At 38.1% G+C, this 19,498-nt stretch overlaps 2 protein-coding genes across 4 annotated transcripts in view; one reads left to right on the top strand and one right to left on the bottom strand.

The window, feature by feature from the left end:
- The window catches only part of ELAPOR2 (endosome-lysosome associated apoptosis and autophagy regulator family member 2), a 266,632-nt gene extending 249,000 nt beyond the window's left edge, over positions 1–17,632 (top strand). Inside the window, exon 22 of the mRNA XM_055114603.2 lies at positions 7,233–17,632. Coding sequence (XP_054970578.1) covers positions 7,233–7,349 — 117 coding nt within the window. The 3' untranslated portion in view covers positions 7,350–17,632. The remainder of the gene's footprint in view (positions 1–7,232) is intronic.
- GRM3 (glutamate metabotropic receptor 3) overlaps positions 1–19,498 on the bottom strand; it is a 220,901-nt gene that overhangs the window by 54,160 nt on the left and 147,243 nt on the right. The gene's annotated exons all lie outside the window — the stretch shown is intronic.

Below are 19,498 nucleotides of genomic sequence, written 5' to 3'. Positions count from 1 at the left end.
CCTGATTCTCTGTCCAGTGTATTTTATTTATATTGCAATACTTGGGCTGCATGCAAGTTACCTTGAATTGGAGTTACCTCTATGCAAAGCCATTAAGCAAAGATTGTCTTCAAGAAAGAAGACAGTTTTAAACTTATAGAGGGAATGTTTTTGGTCAATATATTATGTGAAGTGGTTTCCAATTTGGAGGAACCACATAAGATTACCTTGTTATTTTCAGTGAAGTGGAACGAAAGTATAAAACTCCCGATGACATGAGGTATATCAACATTTTTTCAGAATAAAAGCAGTGACTATACATGAATTTCTAGCAGAATGTCATCTTTTCATTTAATATTATATCCATGTTATTCTTAAAAAGTTTGTGCTTGCTATGTTCCTAAATATTAAGGATGACCACAACTGTATAATGGATTTCAGTATTTTCTTTCTTTGACAATATTGAACCAAAGTTTCTATTTTCTTGACCTTTTGACAAAGAATGAGATTGAGTAAACCATCATAGAATTTATGTGGTTTTCTTTAGGAATAAAGACGATTTAAGGTCATCACAAACCGAAGAGCAGGAGATCCCACCTTCGGGTGAAAAGGCAACAGTGCTAGTTTTGAGGATCATTAGAGTTTACTACATTTTACACTTATGCAAATATTCATCCGATTTTAAAATAATTTATCCTTCATGTTCTTGTCATGAGGTCTTCCTTGAGCTACTCCTGTTCTTTCCTTAATCGTTAGTTGAAATTTACATTCCCTTTGAGTATGTTTAAGAAGCATTGTTTGTTTGGGAATGGTGTAAACATTAAATGAGATGCTGTATGTGAAAGAATTTTTTCTTTTTAAATCTAAAGTACCAAAAAGATAATTTTATTGCCCTAATACTCCTGTGACAGCTCGTAATGCATTCTGCATCATGTTACCTTTCAAAATACACGCTTGCCTTTCCCAGGAGACTAGCACTTGTTGGAGGGTAGTCTCAACAACCTTTTCCTTTGTACTCTTCCCAATGTCTGACATAAGAATGATGCTTCAATAATTGTTGTGAAATGACATAACACATTCATCAATGAAGCCCACAATGTTTCGTGATGGTCCTATCATTAATAATAAATTATTACGGGGAAAGAAGTAGGCCACCTTGCTATCCCTATTATGAACAGGATGTGCAAGAGGCTAGAGCAACCCGAGGATTGCCTGAAGTCACACAATTAGATTAGAGACATTTTGCTGTGAGGAAGGTAGATTTACACAGAGAATAATATCCTATTATCACCATGACATTCAGGGCTCAGCAAATATCCCTCTGTGAATTTTTAAAACATGATCCACAATTGTATGATGGGAAGTCTGGATAGGAAGTATACAGATTTCTGTAGAAACACTTTATTATTTTGGTAAGTACTGTATTTGAGTTTAGTTGAGTCTTGAATATAAAAATTACAATTTAACATGAGAAGTAACTTTAACTGTGCTTAATTTGGATTGTATAATAGAGAATTGATTCTCGTTCTAGTTGAATGGCTTGGAGACTTTAAAACATGTTATTTTCTCTGAAAATTTAAATGGCGGGGGATCCTCAGTGTTTATAGAAGATATGCATTAGAATGTCAACATTGATAAGTCTCTTTAGGTTTCTTTATTAGCTTTTTCTGATATATAATCATAATTTAAAAAGTTCCCTATTTGAAATCTTTGATATTGTTCCTGTCACTTCTCAGAGTTTCTCAATGGCTTCCAATTTCACTCAGAGTAAAGTCCAAAATCCTTACAAGGCTCTCACCATTTCTCTGACCTTATTTCTTCTGTCTCTTCCACGCTAACTCCATCTAGCCACACTGGTCTCTTTGCTTCCCCTGAAACATATTAAACAGGTGGCTCACACCTTATGCCTTGTTATTCCTTGCTGTGAAGCTCTCCCCCATATTTCCTCATGGGTTGCTCCCTCACCTCCTCAGGTCTCTGCTCATTTGACCTCTGGCTCAAACTGTCAGTGAGGTTTCTTTTGATTACATTATATAAAACATTAACCTTCTACCCCCTCCACCCCAATTCTAACACACACACATACAAACACACACACACAGACACCCCTCTACCTGGGATGCCTTATTCCACTTGGCGTGCTATATTTTTCTTCATGGTATGGATCAGCATGTGGCATTCTATATCTGTACTAACTTATTTGTGGAAAAAAAAAAAGCTATAGAAGAGGGTGGGGCCATTGCTAGGTTTTGCTTCTTAATTTCCAGAGTCTACGGCTGGGACTTATGTAAAAAGGTCTGCAATATCCAACCAAAAAAAGTCCAGGACCAGACGGATTCACAGCTGAATTCTACCAGAGGTACAAAGAGGAGCTGGTACAATTTCTTCTGAAACTATTCCAATCAATAGAAAAAGAGGGAATCCTCCCTAACTCATTTTATGAGGCCAGCATCATCCTGATACCAAAGCCTGGCAGAGACACAGCAAAAAAAAAGGGAATTTTAGACCAATATCCCTGATGAACATCGATGCAGAAATCCTCGATAAAATACTGGCAAACTGAATCCAGCAGCACGTCAAAAAGCTTATCCACCAGGATAAAGTTGGTTTCATCCCTGGGATGCAAGGCTGGTTCAACATACACAAATCAATAAATGTAATCCATCATATAAACAGAACCAAAGACAAAAACCACATAACTATCTCAATAGATTCAGAAAAGGCCTTCAACAAAATCCAACAGCCCTTCATGCTAAAAACTCTCAATAAACTAGGTATTTATGGGACTTATCTCTAAATAATAAGAGCTATTTATGACAAACCCATAGCCAATATCATACTGAATGGCAAAAACTGGAAGCATTCCTTTTGAAAACTGGCACAAGACAGGGATGCCCTCTCTCACCACTCCTATTCAACATAGTGTTGGAAGTTCTGGCCAGGGCAATCAGGCAAGAGAAAGAAATAAAGGGTATTCAATTAGGAAAAGAGGAAGTCAAATTGTCCCTGTTTGCAGATAACATGATTGTATATTTAGAAAACCCCATTGTCTCAGCCCAAAATCCCCGTAAGCTGATAAGCAACTTCAGCCAAGCCTCAGGATACAAAATCAATGTGCAAAAATCACAAGCATTCCTATCCACAAATAACAGACAAACACAGAGCCAAATCATGAGTGAACTCCCATTCACAATTGCTTCAAAGAGAATAAAACACTTAGGAATCCAACTTATAAGGGATGTGAAGGACCTCTTCAAAGAGAACTACAAACCACTGCTCAACAAAATAAAAGAGGACACAAACAAATGGAAGAACATTCCATGCTCATGGATAGGAAGAATCAATATCGTGAAAATGGCCATACTGCCCAAGGTAATTTATAGATTCAATGCCATCCCCATCAAGCTACCAATGACTTTTTTCACATAATTGGAAAAAACTACTTTAAAGTTCATATGGAACCAATAAAGAGCCCACATTGCCAAGTCAATCCTAAGCCAAAATAACAAAGCTGGAGGCATCACACTACCTGACTTCAAACTATACTACAAGGCTACAGTAACCAAAACAGCATGGTACTGGTACCAAAACAGAGAGATAGACCAATGGAACAGAACAGTGCCCTCAGAAATAATACCACACATCTACAACCATCTGACCTTTGACAAACTTGACAAAAACAAGAAATGGGGAAAGGATTCCCTGTTTAATAAATGGTGTTGGGAAAACTGGCTAGCCATATGTAGAAAGCTGAAACTGGACCCCTTCCTTAAACCTTACACAAAAATTAATTCAAGATGGATTAAAGACTTAAACGTTAGATCTAAAACCATAAAAACCCTAGAAGAAAACCTAGGCAATACCATTCAGGACATAGGCATAGGCAAGGACTTCATGACTAAAACATCAAAAGCAATGGCAACAAAAGCCAAAATTGACTAATGAGATCTAATTAAACTAAAGAGCTTCTGCACAGCAAAGGAAACTACCATCAGAGTGAACAGGCAACCTACAGAATGGGAGAAAATTTTTGCAATCTACCCATCTGACAAAGGGCTAATATCCAGAATCTACAAAGAAACAAATTTACAAGAATAAAATCAAACAACCCCATCAAAAAGTGGGTAAGGATATGAACAGACACTTCTCAAAAGAAGACATTAATGCAGCCAACAGACACATGAAAAAATGCTTATCATCACTGGCCATCAGAGAAATGCAAATCAAAACCACAATGAGATACCATCTCACACCAGTTAGAATGGCGATCATTAAAAAGTCAGGAAACAACAGGTGCTGGAGAGGATGTGGAGAAATAGGAACACTTTTACACTGTTGGTGGGATAAACTAGTTCAACCATTGTGGAAGACAGTGTGACAATTCCTCAAGGATCTAGAACTAGAAATACCATTTGACCCAGCCATCACATTACTGGGTATATACACAAAGGATTATAAATCATGCTGCAATATAGACACATGCACACGTATGTTAATTGTGGCACTATTCACAATACCAAAGACTAGGAACCAACCCAAATGTCCATCAATGATAGACTGGATTAAGAAAGTGTGGCACATATACACCATGGAATACTATGTAGCCATAAAAAAGGATGAGTTCATGTCCTTTGTAGGGACATGGATGAAGCTGGAAACCATGAGTCTGAGCAAACTATCACAAGGACAGAAAACTAAACACCACATGTTCTCACTTATAGGTGGGAATTGAACAATGAGAACACTTGGACACAGGGTGGGGAACATCACACACTAGGGCCTGTCGTGGGGTGCGGGGAGGGGGGAGGGATAGCATTAGGAGATATACCTAATGTAAATGATGAATTAATGGGTGCAACACACCAACATGGCACATGTTTACATATGTAACAAACCTGCATGTTGTGCACATGTACCCTAGAACTTAAAATATAATCATAATAATAAAAAAGATATGATGCAATCTTAAATGCATATTGCTAATTGAAAGAAGCAAACTTGAAAAGGCACATACTATATGATTCCAACTATATGTCATTCTGGAAAAGGCAAAACTGTGGAGACAGTGAAAAGATGAGTGGTTGCCAGGGGTTTAGGAGGAGGAAGAGATGAATAGGTGGAGCACAGGGGAGTCTTAGGGCAGTGAAACTATTCTCTGGTACTATAATGCTGAATGGATGTTATTTTACACTTAAAACATATAGAATGCATAACAAAAAGTGTGAACCCTAATGTAAAACATGAGCTTTGGTTGATGATGTGTCAGTGTTGGTTCATTAACTGTAGCAAATGCACCACACTGATTGGGATATTAATGGTGGGAAGGTTGTGTATATGTGGTCAGGGAGGAGTATGTGGGAACTCTCTGTATTTTCCATTTAATGTTGCTCTGAAACCAAAACTGCTCTAAAAAATAAAGTCCAGCTTAAAAAAATAAAAAAAAAAGGTCTATAATATATACTGAACAACACATAAATTTTCCCTGGTTCTTCAAAGTCCATTTCTAATCCAATTTCCTTTAGGAAATCTCAGTGTGAGTGGAATGTATACTACCATCCTCTTTATTTTCCCTTCTATTTTTATTGGAGATAAGGTCTCACTCTGTGGCTCAGGCTGGAGTGCAGTGGTGTGATCATGGCTGATTGCAGCCTCAACTTCCTGGGCTCAAGTGATCCTCCCACCTCAATCTCCCAGGTAGCTGGGACTACAGGCGTGCTCCACCATGCCCAGTTAATTAAGAAAAAAAATTTGTAGAGTTGGGATCTCACTATATTACCTAGGCTGGTCTTGAACTCTGGGCTTAAGCAATCCTCCAGCCTCAGCTTCCCAAAACATTGGGATTATAGGCATGAGCCACCACACTCATACCTACCATCCTCTTTAAATGCAGAAGGATATCCTATTATCACTAACAGAAATCCGCTCTATTTTCCCCCAGAAACAGAAACACCTGTCATATGAAAAGCAAGGACAAAAATATCATATCTGGGCTAGGTGCAGTGGTTCACACCTATAATCCCAGCACTTTGGGAGGCCAAGGCGGGCGGATCATCTGAGGTCACGAGTTCGAGACCAGCCTCGCCAACATGGTGAAACCCCGTCTCTATTAAAAATACAAAAAGTTAGCTGGACGTGGTGGTGGGCAGCTGTGATCCCAGCTACTCAGGAGGCTGAGGCCGGAGAATTGCTTGAATCCGGGAGGCGGAGTTTGCAGTGAGCCGAGATTGCGCCATTGTACTCCAGCCTGGGCGACAAGAGCAAGACTCCATCTCAAGAAATAAAAATAAAAATACCATATCTGATAATTCTATTAATATTTGGTACTCAGCATATGGGTTGTGTTTCTGAAATATTAGCAGAGGAATCCTGGGTTGTCGATGTGATTTGCCCTAATCCACTGAGCCATGCAGTGGCAGATCTAGAATGAATATGATCTTTACTGGTTCAGTGTCTCTTACTCTTATTCATGGCAATATTCTCTCAAGAATCTCCAGTGACAATCATAACTGGAGACTGGTTTTGCCTCCAGTGCAATTTTTATGCATTATGAGATAACAATCATTATACTGCCTATAACCTTGCAAGCTGAAGGAACATATCACTGTGCAATGATCCAAGAATGTGAATTCTACTCCAGGAGGGGTTCTTTTTCTTTGACTGTAGTTGAGTCACTCACCTCATTCTCTATATTCTCATCTATAAAATGGTAAATAATAATATCTGCTTGACCAACTTCACAGGGTTGTGGTAAGGATCAAATGACTGTGATCAAAAGCAATTAAAAAATGATAAAGCGTTAACTGACATACATCTTCACAACGATTACTAAAATTTCAGGATTCTGAACTTTTGACAATTTCTTTATTTTAGCTTCATGACTGAGTGAGCTTTTGTGGTGGGCCATCAAACATGAGGGAAAAACAAACAAACAAACAAACACCTCTTGCCACACTGGGGCTTGGGATGCGAAAAAAGGGCTGTGCCTGCACTTAGGGAATCATGCTAGTTAATTCAATCCTTAGCCAAGTAACTTGGATGACTTAAACTTAAACTGTAAGTGGCAGCAAAAAGTAGAAGGCTGGGAGGGCAGCCTCTGGTTTTCCTAGTTTTGCTGTCAAATTAATTACTCTTACTTTATTTCTAAAAGTGTCTATCAGCATCCTAAATATTGCTACAATATTTTAAATAAAACCATGAGATCATGCTCCCAAGAAAAAGAAAACAAAGTATACTTTCCTTTTTCTTTTCTACAGTTTAGCCATTGGATTAATTCAGCCTTAAAAGACCCTTGCAACAGAAAAAGGCAGAAAAGGAATTTGACAAATTTCTCTACTGAAAAGAAAGGATTCAAATTGAGGAAGGATTCATAACAGGGTAAGTTTTAAGGGTGAATTGAGGTAGGCAAAAGATAAGGAACTCATCTCTGGATGTTGGCTTTACATTTAGATATATTTTGTTTGTATATCTATTGTTTAAAATATTGCTGAAGATTACACATAGTGAATAGAAATGAAGATATAAATGTCTTCTTTATCTAAAGGCTTGCTTTTTGATGACTGAGAAATGATAAATTCTCTTTGTTTTCTACTTTTATTACAATTGAGATAATCATGGTTGAAGGTTTTATTAGACTATAAGCATTTTAGGGATAAAGATTTTGTTAAGTACCCTAAGAAAGTGGTATATTGCTAAAATGTGATTATTGGTGACTGAATAGCCTGTAAACAAAACTTTGTGATAGAAAACTCTGAAGATGCTCTAACTTATGAAGGTATTAATTGCATTTAAAATTTTTAACTTGATTTGTGATGTGTGCTATAAAACAACTACTACTACCACCCCTTAATAACATGAATTCAACAGGAAAAGCTTTTAAACACATTAAACAAACCCACAAAACTATCATGGTCTTGGATGGAAACCTGGAAGGGTTTCAGACCCAGTATTTTTCTCATTTCTTCAACCAATTTACTTTTAATTAAATATATGGAGGTTTATAATTAGAGTGAGAGAATGGTGTGATAGGGAAGAGAAATGTAGTCTTCAACAGCATTGAAGACATGGTGATCTGTAGCCTGATTATGTTTTTTTTTTTCAATTTACTATTGATTCTCAGAAATAACAGTATGATATTGCAAATATTGATCTGGCGCAATTTGATGCTCTCAGAGGAAGGAGTGAAGTATGTAGTTGGAGGCCTTTCCTATGAGTCATTCTTTATTAAAGACATCATTATAACAATTACATTATAACAATTAATGAGTTAACAAATACCTTCTTATATTATTCAGATTTGGAAACAATATTTTATTATTACTGTGAATGCACATAGGTAAGCTGAGCCAAATGACAATGAGACTGCATCCTTTTTCTAAATACAAACCTTGTTTTTTTTTTCTTTTCTTTTTAGGAAGCAGGAGCAGAAAATAATGTGTGAGTAGGAAACAGATAGACTTGGGTCTCCAAATCTCCAAAGCCACTTAGTTTTGCAAATTGGAGAAAGACATTTAACACTTTTGAGACACATTTAAACTTATAAATAGAGGGAAATAATATCTACCAACCTGATGGATTTTTGTGAGAATTAATGAATAAAATATACAAAATGGTTATGTCAGGCCAGTGGCAATCAATAAATGCTAGTTTTCTTTTTTCTTCTTTTCCTTTCAGATTAAAATTTAATTGGTTTTAGCTTAAATTCAGGGTGAAAATGATAGACCAAGGATCACAACCAATGTGATTTTAGAGAAGTTTATATATTTTTTATACAAGGGGACTAAAATACACATTTTATATTTAATCTATAAAATCAAAACAACACTTTACGGTTTCAATTTAATTTTTAATTTCCCAAGGAATTCTGAATTGGTTAAGGAAATCTTGATTGTATTCTAAAAGTTATAACTTTTAGGAAGCCTTTTCTGACCCTCTGCTCACTATGGTCCCTCTTTTGTATCTAAATACTATGCAACTTATAGCTCTCTTAAGAGGCCAGTGATGAACTGCTGTGTATTGTAAAAGTTACTCTCTTATTGCCCTTACTAGTTGCTAAGATACTTGATGGCAGAAATAATTTTTTTCTCTTTTTATCTCATCTGTTGTAGTACCTGACACTGTTTCACACTGAATACTAAAGATTCTCTGAAAAGTTTCATAATTATAGCATTGTGTTGTTTTTTTCTATGTACATATGTCACCATTGCCCACAAATCCCCTCCATATTAAAAAGGAAAATTCTCTAGCAGCACTAGCTCTAAAACACTCAATTCCAAATTCTGTCTTTGCTTTATCATGAAGAACAAACTTGTAAGATGTTTGCTGTGGTGGCCGGGCACACTGGCTCACGCCTGTAATCCCAGCACTTTGGGAGGCTGAGGTGGGCAGATCATGAGGTCAGGAGTTCAAGATCAGCCTGGCCAACATAGTGAAACCCCGTCTCGACTAAAAATACAAAAATTTGCTGGGCACGGTGGCATGCACCTGTAATCCCAGCTACTTGAGACGCTGAGGCAGGAGAATTGCTTGAACTCAGGAGGCAGAGGTTGCAGTGAGCTGAGATCATGCCACTGCACTCCATTCTGGGTGGCAGGGCAAGACTCTGTCTCAAAAAAAAAAAAAAAAAAGAAGAAGTTTGCCATGGTAAAACATAAAAGATGAGACTAGTTGCTAGACAACTTGTTTACTATAGGGGTAGAAAGTATAATCTTGTCTCAAAGTGCAATTTAAATAACTTAAATAACTTAGACTGTGGTAGATAAGCTTTTTGATGTGCTGCTGGATTCGGTTTGCCATATTTTATTGAGGATTTTTGCATCAATGTTCATCAGGGATATTGGCCTGAAGTTTTCTATTTTTGCTGTATCTCTGCCAGGTTTTTGTATCAGGATGTGCTGGCTTCATAAAATGAGTTAGAGTGAAGTCCTTCCTTTTCAACTGTTTGGAATAGTTTCAGAAAAAATAATACCAGCTCCTCTTTGTACCTCTGGTAGAATTCACCTGTAAATATATCTAGTCCTAGTCTTTCTTTAGTGGGTAGGCTGTTTATTACTGCCTCAATTTTAGAACTTGTTATTGGTCTATTCAGGGATTCAACTTCTCCCTTGTTCAGCCTTGGGAAGATGTATGTGTCCAGGAATTTATCCATTTATTCTATATTTTCTAGTTTATTTGCATAGAGGTGATTATAGTATTCTCTGATGGTTGCTTGTATTTCTGTGGGATCAGTGGCGATATCCCTTTATCATTTTTTATTGTGTCTATTTGATTCTTCTCTCTTTTCTTTATTAGTCTAGCCAGGAGTCTATCTATTTAATTATTTTTTTCTGAAAACCAGCTCCTGGATTTATTGATATTGTAAAGGGTATTTTTAAATGTCTCTATCTCCTTCAGTTCCTCTCTGATCTTGGTTATTTCTTGTCTTCTGATAGCTTTGGGGTTTGATTGCTCTTAGTTCTCTAGTTTTTAGTTGCAATGTTAGGGTGTTGATTTGAGATCTTCATAGTTTTTGATGTGGGAATTTAGTGCTATAAATTTCCCTCTTAAAATTACTGTAGCTACATCCCAGAGATTCTGGTACATTGTCTCTTTTTTCTCATTGGTTTCAAAGAATTTTTTGATTTCTGCCTTAATTTCATTATTTACCCAGGAGTCAGTCAGGAGTAGGTTGTTCAATTTCTATGTAGTTGTGTGGTTTTGAGTGAGTTTCTTAATCTTCTGGCATGCAAGCCTGGTTCAACATATACAAATCAGTAAGCATACTGAAGACAAAAAACACATGATTATCTCAACAGACATAGAAAAGGCCTTCAATAAAATTCAACATCCCTTCACGTTAAAAACTCTCAACAAACTAGGTATTGGCCAGGCATGGTGGCTCACGCCTGTAATCCCAGCACTTTGGGAGGTCCAGGCAGGCAGATCACAAGGTTAGGAGATCGAGACCATCCTGGCTAACACAGTGAAACCCCGTCTCTACTAAAAAAAATACAAAAAATTAGCTGGCCATAGTGGTGGGCGCCTGTAGTCCCAGCTACTCGGGAGGCTAGGGCAGGAGAATGGCGTGAACCCAGGAGGCGGAGCTTGCAGTGAGCGGAGATCGCACCACTGCACTCCAGCCTGGGCGACAGAGTGAGACTCTGTCTAAAAAAAAAAAACTAGGTATTGATGGAACATACCTCAAAATAATAGGAGACACTTATGACAAACCCACAGGCAATATCATACTGAATGGGCAAAAGCTGGAAGCATTCCCTTTGAAAACTGGCACAAGACAAGGATGCCCTCTCTCTCTACTCCTATCCAACGTATTATTGGAAGTTGTGTCCGGGGCAATCAGTCAAGAGAAAGGAATAAAGAGTATTCAAATAGGAAGAGAGGAAGTCAAACTTTCTCTGTTTGCAGATGCCATGATCTTTAGAAAACCTCATCATCTCAGCTCAAAACCTTCTTAAGCTGATAAGCAACTTTGGCAAAGTCTCAGGATACAAAATCAGTGTGCAAAAAACACAAGCATTCCTATACACCAACAATAGATGAGCAGAGAGCCAAATCATGAATGAACTTCCATTCACAATTGCTAGTAAGAGAAAAAAATACCTAGGAATACAGCTAACAAAGGAAGCGAAGGACCTCTTCAAGGAGTATGTATTGTCTGCTCTCAGCTCTCACTCTGCTAATAAAGACATACCCAAGACTAGGTAATTTATAAAGGAAAGAGGTTTACAGACTCAGAGTTCCACATGGCTGGGGAGGCCTCAATCATGGCAGGGGGTGAATGAACACAAAGTCACATAAACATGGTGTCAGGCAAGAAGAGGGGAACTCTCCTTTATAAAACCATCAGCCCATGATTCAATTACCTCCCACTGGGTCCCACCCATGACATGTGGGAATTATTGGAGCTACAATTCAAGATGAGATTTGGGTGGGAACACAGCCAAACCATATCAATCCACTCCTGGCCCCTCCCAAATCTCATGGCCTTACATTTCAAAACCAATCATGCATTTCCAAGAGTCCCCCAAAGTCTTAACTCATTTCAGCATTAACTCAAAAGTCCACAGTCAAAGTCTCATCTGAGACAAGGCAAGTCCCTTTGCCTATGAGCCTGTAAAATCAAAAGCACATTAGTTACTTCCTATATACAATGGGGGTACAGGCATTTGTTATACACACCCATTTCAAATGGGAAAAGTAGGCCAAAATGAAGGGGCTACAGGACCCATGCAAGTCCAAAATCCAGTAGGGCAGTCAAATCTTAAAGCTCCAAAATGGTCTCCTTTGACTCCATGTCTCACATCCAGGTCAAGCTCATGCAAGAGGTGGGTTCCCATGGTCTTGGGCAGCTCCACCCCTCTGGCTTTGTAGGGTACAGCTCCCCTCCTGGCTGCTTTCATGGGCTGGGTTGAGTGTCTGCAGCTTTTCTAGGTGCACAGTGCAAGCTGTAGGTAGATCTACCATCCTCAGGTCTGGAGGATGGTGGCCCTCTTCTCACAGCTCCACTATGCAGTCCCCAGATGGGGAATCTGTGTGGGGGCTCATACTCCACTTTTTCCTTCTATACTGCCCTAGCAGAGGTTCTCCATGAAGCCTCCACCCCTGCAGCACACCTCTCCCTGGACACCCAGGTGTTTCCATACATCCTCTGAAATCCAGGCTGAGGTTCCCAAACCTCAGTTATTGTCTTCTGTGCACATGCAGGCCCAACATCATGTGTAAGTCACCAAGGCTTGGGGCTTGCACCCTGTGAAGCAATGGCCTGAGCTCTACATTGGCCCCTTTTAGCCATGGCTGGGATGCAGGCACTGAGTCCTGAGACTGCACAAAGCACTGAGGCCCTGGTCCCAACCCAGGAAATCATTTTTTATCTCCTAGGCCTTCTGATTTGTGATGGGAGGGGATGTTGTGATGGGAGGGGATTCTGTGAAGGTCTCTGACATGTCCTGGAGATATTTTCCCAATTGTCTTAGCAATTAACATTTGACTCCTCACTCCTTATGCAGATTTATGCAGCCAGCTTGAACTTCTCTTTAGAAAATGGGTTTTTCTTTTTTATTGCATTGTCAGGCTGCAAATTTTCCAAATTTTTATGCTCTCCTCTTTTAAACATAAGTTCCAATTCCAATACATATCTTTGTGAGTACATAAGACTGAATGCCTTTAACAGTGCCCAAGTCACATTTTGAACTGCTTAGAGATTTCTTCTGCCAGATACCGTAAATCATCTCTCTCAAGTTCAAAGCTCCACAAATCTCTTGGGCAGGGACAAAATGCTGCCAGTCTCTTTGCTAAAACATAACAAGAGTTGCCTTTGCTCCAGTTCCCAACAAGTTCCTCATCTCCATCTGAGACCAATTCAAGCTGGACTTCATTGTCCATATTACTATCAGCATTTTGGTCAAAACCATTCAACAAGTTTCTAGGAAGTTCCAAACTTTCCCACATTTTCCTGTCTTCTTCTGAGCCCTCCAAACTGTTCCAACCTCTGCCTGTTACCCAGTTCCAAAGTCGCTTCCACATTTTCAGATATCTTTAGAACAACACCCCTCTCTACTGGTACCAATTTATTGTATTAATTCATTTTCACTCGGTTAATAAAGACATACCTGAGACTGGGTAATTATAAAGAAAAAGATGTTGAATGGACTCACAATTCCACATGGCTGGGGCAGCCTCACAATCAAGGCAGAAGGCAAAGGAGGAGCAAAGGCATATCTTACATGGCAGCAGGCAAGAGAACATTCACAGGGGACCTGCCCTTTTATAAAACCTTCAGATCTCATGAGACTTATTCACTATCGTGAGAACAGCATGGAAAAGACCTGCCCCCATGATTCAATTACCTCCCATTGAGTCCCTTCCATGACACGTGAGAATTATAGAGCTATAATTTAAGATGAGATTTGGGTGGGGACACAGCCAAACCATATCAGAGAACTACAAACCACTGCTCAAGGAAATAAGAGAGAACACAAACAAATGAAAAAACATTCCATGCTCATGGATAGGAAGAATCAGTATCGTGAAAATGGCCATACTGCCCAAAGTAATTTATAGATTCAATGCTTTTCCCATTAAATTACCATTGACATTCTTCACAGAATTAGGGAAACTACTTTAAAATTAATATGGAACCAACAGAGCCCATATAGCCAAGACAGTCCTAAGCAAAAAAAACAAAGGTGGCAGCATGATGCTACCTGACTTCAAACTATACCACAAAGCTACTGTAACCCAAACAGCATAGTACTGGTACAAAAACAGACACATGGACCAATGGAACAGAATAGAGATCTCAGAAATAAGACCACACATCAACAATCATCTGATCTTTAAGAAACCTGACAAAAACATGCAATGGGGAAAGGAGTCCCTATTTAGTAAATGGTGCTGGGAAAACTGGCTAGCCATATGCAGAAAATTAAAATAGGATCCCTTCCTTGTACCTTATACAAAAATTAACTCAAGATGGATTAAATACCTCAATGTAAACCCCAAAACTATAAAAACCCTATAAGAAAAACTAGGTAATACAATTCAGGACATAGGCATGAGCAAAGATTGTATGATTAAAACATCAAAAGCAATTGCCACAAAAGCAAAAATTGACAAATGAGATCTAATTAAACTAAAGAGATTCTGCACAGCAAAAGAGATTTCTCAATTGAACAACCAACCTACGGAATGGGAGAAAATTTTTGCAATCTGTTCATCTGACAAAGCCAGAATCTACAAGGAACTTAAACTTATTAATAAACATTATTTAAAAGTCAAGAAACAATAGATGGTGGCAAGGCTTTGGAGAAATAGGAATGCTTTTACACTACTGGTGGGAATGTAAATTAGATCAACCATTGTGGAAGACAGTGTGGCAATTCCTCAAAGACCTTGAACCAGAAATACCATTTGACCCAGCAATCTCATTACTGGGTATATATCCAAAGGAATGTAAATCATTCTGTCCATTGCAACACTATTCACTATAGCAAAGACATGGAACCAACCCAAATGCCCATCAATGACAGACTGGATAAAAAAAAATGTGGTACATATACACCATGGAATACTATGCAGCCAAAAAATGGAACGAGATCATGTCCTTTGCTTGGACGTGAAAGCCATTGTCCTCAGCAAACTAACACAGGAACAGGAAACCAAACACCAAATGTTCTCAGTTATAAGTGGAAGCTGAACAACGAGAACACACACTGGGGCCTGTCAGGGGTGCAGGGGGAGGGAGAACACCAGGATCAATAGCTAATGCATGTGGGGCTTAATACCTAGATGATGTGTTGATAGGTGCAGCAAACCACCATGGCACATGTTTACCTGTGCAAGAAACCTGTATGTTCTGCACTTGTATCCTGGAACATAAATAAAATAAAATAAAATAAAATAAAATAAAATAAAAACTAACCTAGACAAATGGCTCTTAACTTCTCCTCCTATACTTCAGTTCTGTATGTGTTAACCCCACTCTAAAAGTAAAAGAGAAATAATCATCTTTTCCAAAGTGGCTGGTTAAAGTAATACATTAAACTGCCTTAATTTTTTAAAAAAGGTACATTTGAGAAACTTTCATTACTTTACTTCTTGTGTGCTAGGAAGAATGAATGGACAAGTAGTAGGTTAATATTAATGGCAATCTTAGACTATCTAATCATACTTGGTCCAGCAGCTTTGTGTGTATGAATATGATTTTGTAGTTGGTGGTTGAGATGTTATTTTGTAAATTTAAGTTATGGTCAACTCTGTGCTAGTAAAATTGTTTTGTTTTTTTTTAAAGACAAAAGAGAATGAAATCTTTGAATATTCTGGAATGTTATTACTATAACTTCAGAGGACTCTGCCACGTTAACAAATTCTAATATACTTTAGACAGTGGAATGAATCCTTTGATTATCATAGTTTGGAGTGTAGGTACAGTAGCCCCAGGAACCATGCTAGGGGTTCAGGGAAGAAACGTAGACTGACTAGCTAACCTTGCCTGCTGATGTCACATAATGTGATAAGGAGTATTGTGGACCCCTGCTAAGTGCTTTTGGTAAGAGGCAGGTGAAAATGGTGACTAGTTTTCAAGTTCTTTAGCCATCCTTCTCAATGCCTGATCCTGAGTATAACATCAGCATCCTTAATCTTTAGGATGTATGCTCATTGCTCAGGCATTATGAAAATTTTGCTATGTTTCTGTGAAGGCTTACTAAACTCAACTTTAGGATAGCTTCCCATACACTCATGGTCCATTGGATAACAGTATAATTGTTTGAAGTTCTTTAGAGAACATTCCTCTATTTCAGTATGTGATTGCTATCCTGGTGAGTACAGTAATCTGACAGCTTTTCTGAACCTACTGAAAATAGTTCCTTTATGTATGTTGGCTTCTCAGTGTCCTGCTCAGGATAAGTAATAGCATAAAGGTATACAGAAGTGGAAAAAACTATGTTTTTAACTCTACTATGACAAAGTTTCCAGAGATTAGAAACCTTTAGAAGACTATGTTCTTGTTGGGATAATACAAGCTATCTTGAAAGGGACATAGATAAGGTAAACTGATTTTTAAACAGGATTTTAGTTACATTAAAAAAAAAACTTAGAATATTTTTTTCCAATCTCCAGATACCTTTGCAAGTGATATCCCTGTAAATATACCACAGTATCCAAAAATGTCTGGAAACATCAAGGAAATAGTATTTTTACTGTAATTTTTTCTGACTAGCAAGGTGATATGATCCATTTCTTTCGTACTTCACTGGGGATCATTACTTTTTTCTGCCTCACAGGATGTATAAATGACTCATAATAAATTAAGGATTATTAAATAATAATGACAATAATAATAACAACTATAATGATAATAGTAAAAATAACAAGCAGCAGCAGCAGCAGCAGAAAGCACAAGCCTAAGTGGAAAATTAGGTTTCCTAGAGGCTCCTGTTCTCCACTGCATGACCTTAAAATGGGAATCATTTCTCAAGCCTCTAAGACACCAAAGCACAGATGCACGGTGCATAAACAAATAAGTGACCACATTAGTGGTGCCCTTTGGGGGTTTAAAATCTTATTCTTATGACCCCAGGAAGCTGACCAGAGAGAAAGGGGAAGAAAGAAGTACAGGATATTTATCTTTACATTTTGGAAATGCTTTTGATCAGCAGAGCTGGAACAAGTTTCTGTGCTTTTGTGGGAACTACAAATGTTCCAGGGGAGGAAGCAAGATCAAGAGCAGTTTGCTCTTTCAGGGACTTCAAAGCCCATTCATCTAAAGATGTGGCCATTACCATTTTGGCTTCCTCACTGTGCCTTGGATGGCCCTGTACTTTTCAAGAGGAGAGCCTTGCTGGGTTGGGGCCAGCTAAAACGTTATTCCTTGGAGTGCAGTGTCCCAGAAAATCTGCCCTTCCTGGCCTGTGCTCTGTGATTATAGTCCCAACCAGGAGTGAACCTTGTTCCTATTGGATGAATCAGACACAGAGGTGAGTAGGGTGGCAAGGCTGGACTACCCATTTTCTGCCTCTTCTCCTCTTCCAGGTGTAGAGAATTGTAAACATAAGAAGAAGGCTGGACTGTCTCCACCAGGCTCTAGGTCTCTGATCCCAGTAGTCTGTCTCTTCACTGGTAGCAAAAAAAAAAAAAAAAAAAAAAAAAAAAAAGGCAACCAACCAATGAACTAAGCCAACCAAGCAAACAAATAAAAAAGAAAACTGTCTTAGCTTAGCTGTACATACTATTCAGTCCTGTTATGATGAGTCCGTCAGTAACAGGGAATTGTCCTCTTCACATATAAGTAAAGCCCTGGGAGTAAGATTTCTTCAGGGATCCTAGATCTTTTCTGGGTGTAAGATACATAGTAATTTCCCAATCCGAACCAAAGCAGAACAAAAATCCTAGGGCAACACCCTAACATTGTAAGCCATAATAATCATGCTTTTATACTTTAGAATTGTTTTTGGTGGTTAAATGTCTGTGTAAGCTCTGTGAAGCAGGGACTGCATCTGCCTTGTTTACTGTTGGGTCCTCAGGTCCCAGCATGACATCTAAATGTATCTGTGGAATGAATGACTAAATCAGGACCTTGGCATTTACTCTGTCACCTATTCATTATGTGAACTTGGATGAATTTTCTTTTGTGTCAAGTTCTCAATTTCTCCATTCTCAAACAGTTTAGCCTAACCCTAAGAATTGCAGAGAGGAATGGCATAAATGTTATTCCTGAGATAATGCCTACGTGACATTGGATGTGTCTTGGGGCACTTCTGGCAGTTATGTTTAGCAAATGGAAGCTCTTTCTTTTTTCCTTCAAATTGGGTATACTCCAGTTACCACATCACTCTGACAGTTGAGTTCATTTTTGTGTGCTTCAGTAAGTGAAGATAATAATGCTGACATCCTGAATTTTCACCTCTGTCAAGTGAGAAGTAGGGGCAAGCTCATCTTTGAGGAAGGCCTTTTGTAACTCTATGATTTTATTCTATTCGACTTTCTGGAACTGGTCTCAGGATAAAAAGTGAGAAAGAATGTACTGTACTGTGAACACAATCACAGTGATATTCCATTTCTTTAGATGTTTCATAGACCTCTCGACTTCCTTTTTCTTAACTGTATTGCATAGTTTAAGCTTTCTTTTACATCATAAATTCTGAAATTTTACTCAAAGTAAGTTTGAAAATTCACATGATACCAAACATAATTCTCATTTAAATATTTACTTTAGGATTCTGGATGACATAACTCTTGCACATGGAAATAATTTTACTGAACAATTAAAAAATGATTTGAAACTTTATTTATTTTTAAATATACTAAGGTTTGGAATCCAAGGCTCAGCATTCAAAGTTTGGGTGTTTGATGAACCACCTTTGTGTCAACTGAAAAAGTAGACCAGGAGCATTAAAGGTATCTTAAAAAGAAATAAAAAAAGGAAACATACTATAAACCTATTGATCATCTTTCATTCCTTCAATAGCATTTCATTAATATTTAGAATGGATCAGAAACTGTGGTAGATGTTTGGGATCAAATACATCAATTTCCCAGAGTCCTCATGCACATACAAAAGCAGCACTGGGTCAGGTGACACGAATTTCACCTCGCCCCTGTTACTAACGAGCTAACAGTCCTGGCCCCTGTTACTAACCAGCTGACTGATCTTGGGCGAATCACTTTCAATTCTTGGGATTCATCTATAAAACAGTGATGGGTCTCTTCCAGCTTTAATGATATTTGGTTACATTTATCTCAAATGAAATGATAGAATATAACTAAAAGAGAGTACTTAGGCAAAAAAGCAAGCCACTCTAGAAGTCATACACTTTCCTTTCTTGACATTCATTTGTTAATGAACAAAATTTATATATTAAAATTTTTTCAAAGCAATCATATTATAAATTGATTGCTTGCTTTTATAATTTCTCATTCCTTTGGTAAACATTTACATAATGTCTTCTCTATGCCAGAAACCATGCTGAGTATTTGAGATCAGAGATGAAATATATGTACCATGCCTTGAAAGAGCCCACAAGCT

This window comes from Pan paniscus, chromosome 6 (genome assembly GCF_029289425.2).
Source record: "Pan paniscus chromosome 6, NHGRI_mPanPan1-v2.0_pri, whole genome shotgun sequence".
NCBI lineage: Eukaryota > Metazoa > Chordata > Mammalia > Primates > Hominidae > Pan > Pan paniscus.
Note: the sequence above shows the minus strand (reverse complement) of the source record. Positions and strands in the feature narration are given on the sequence as shown.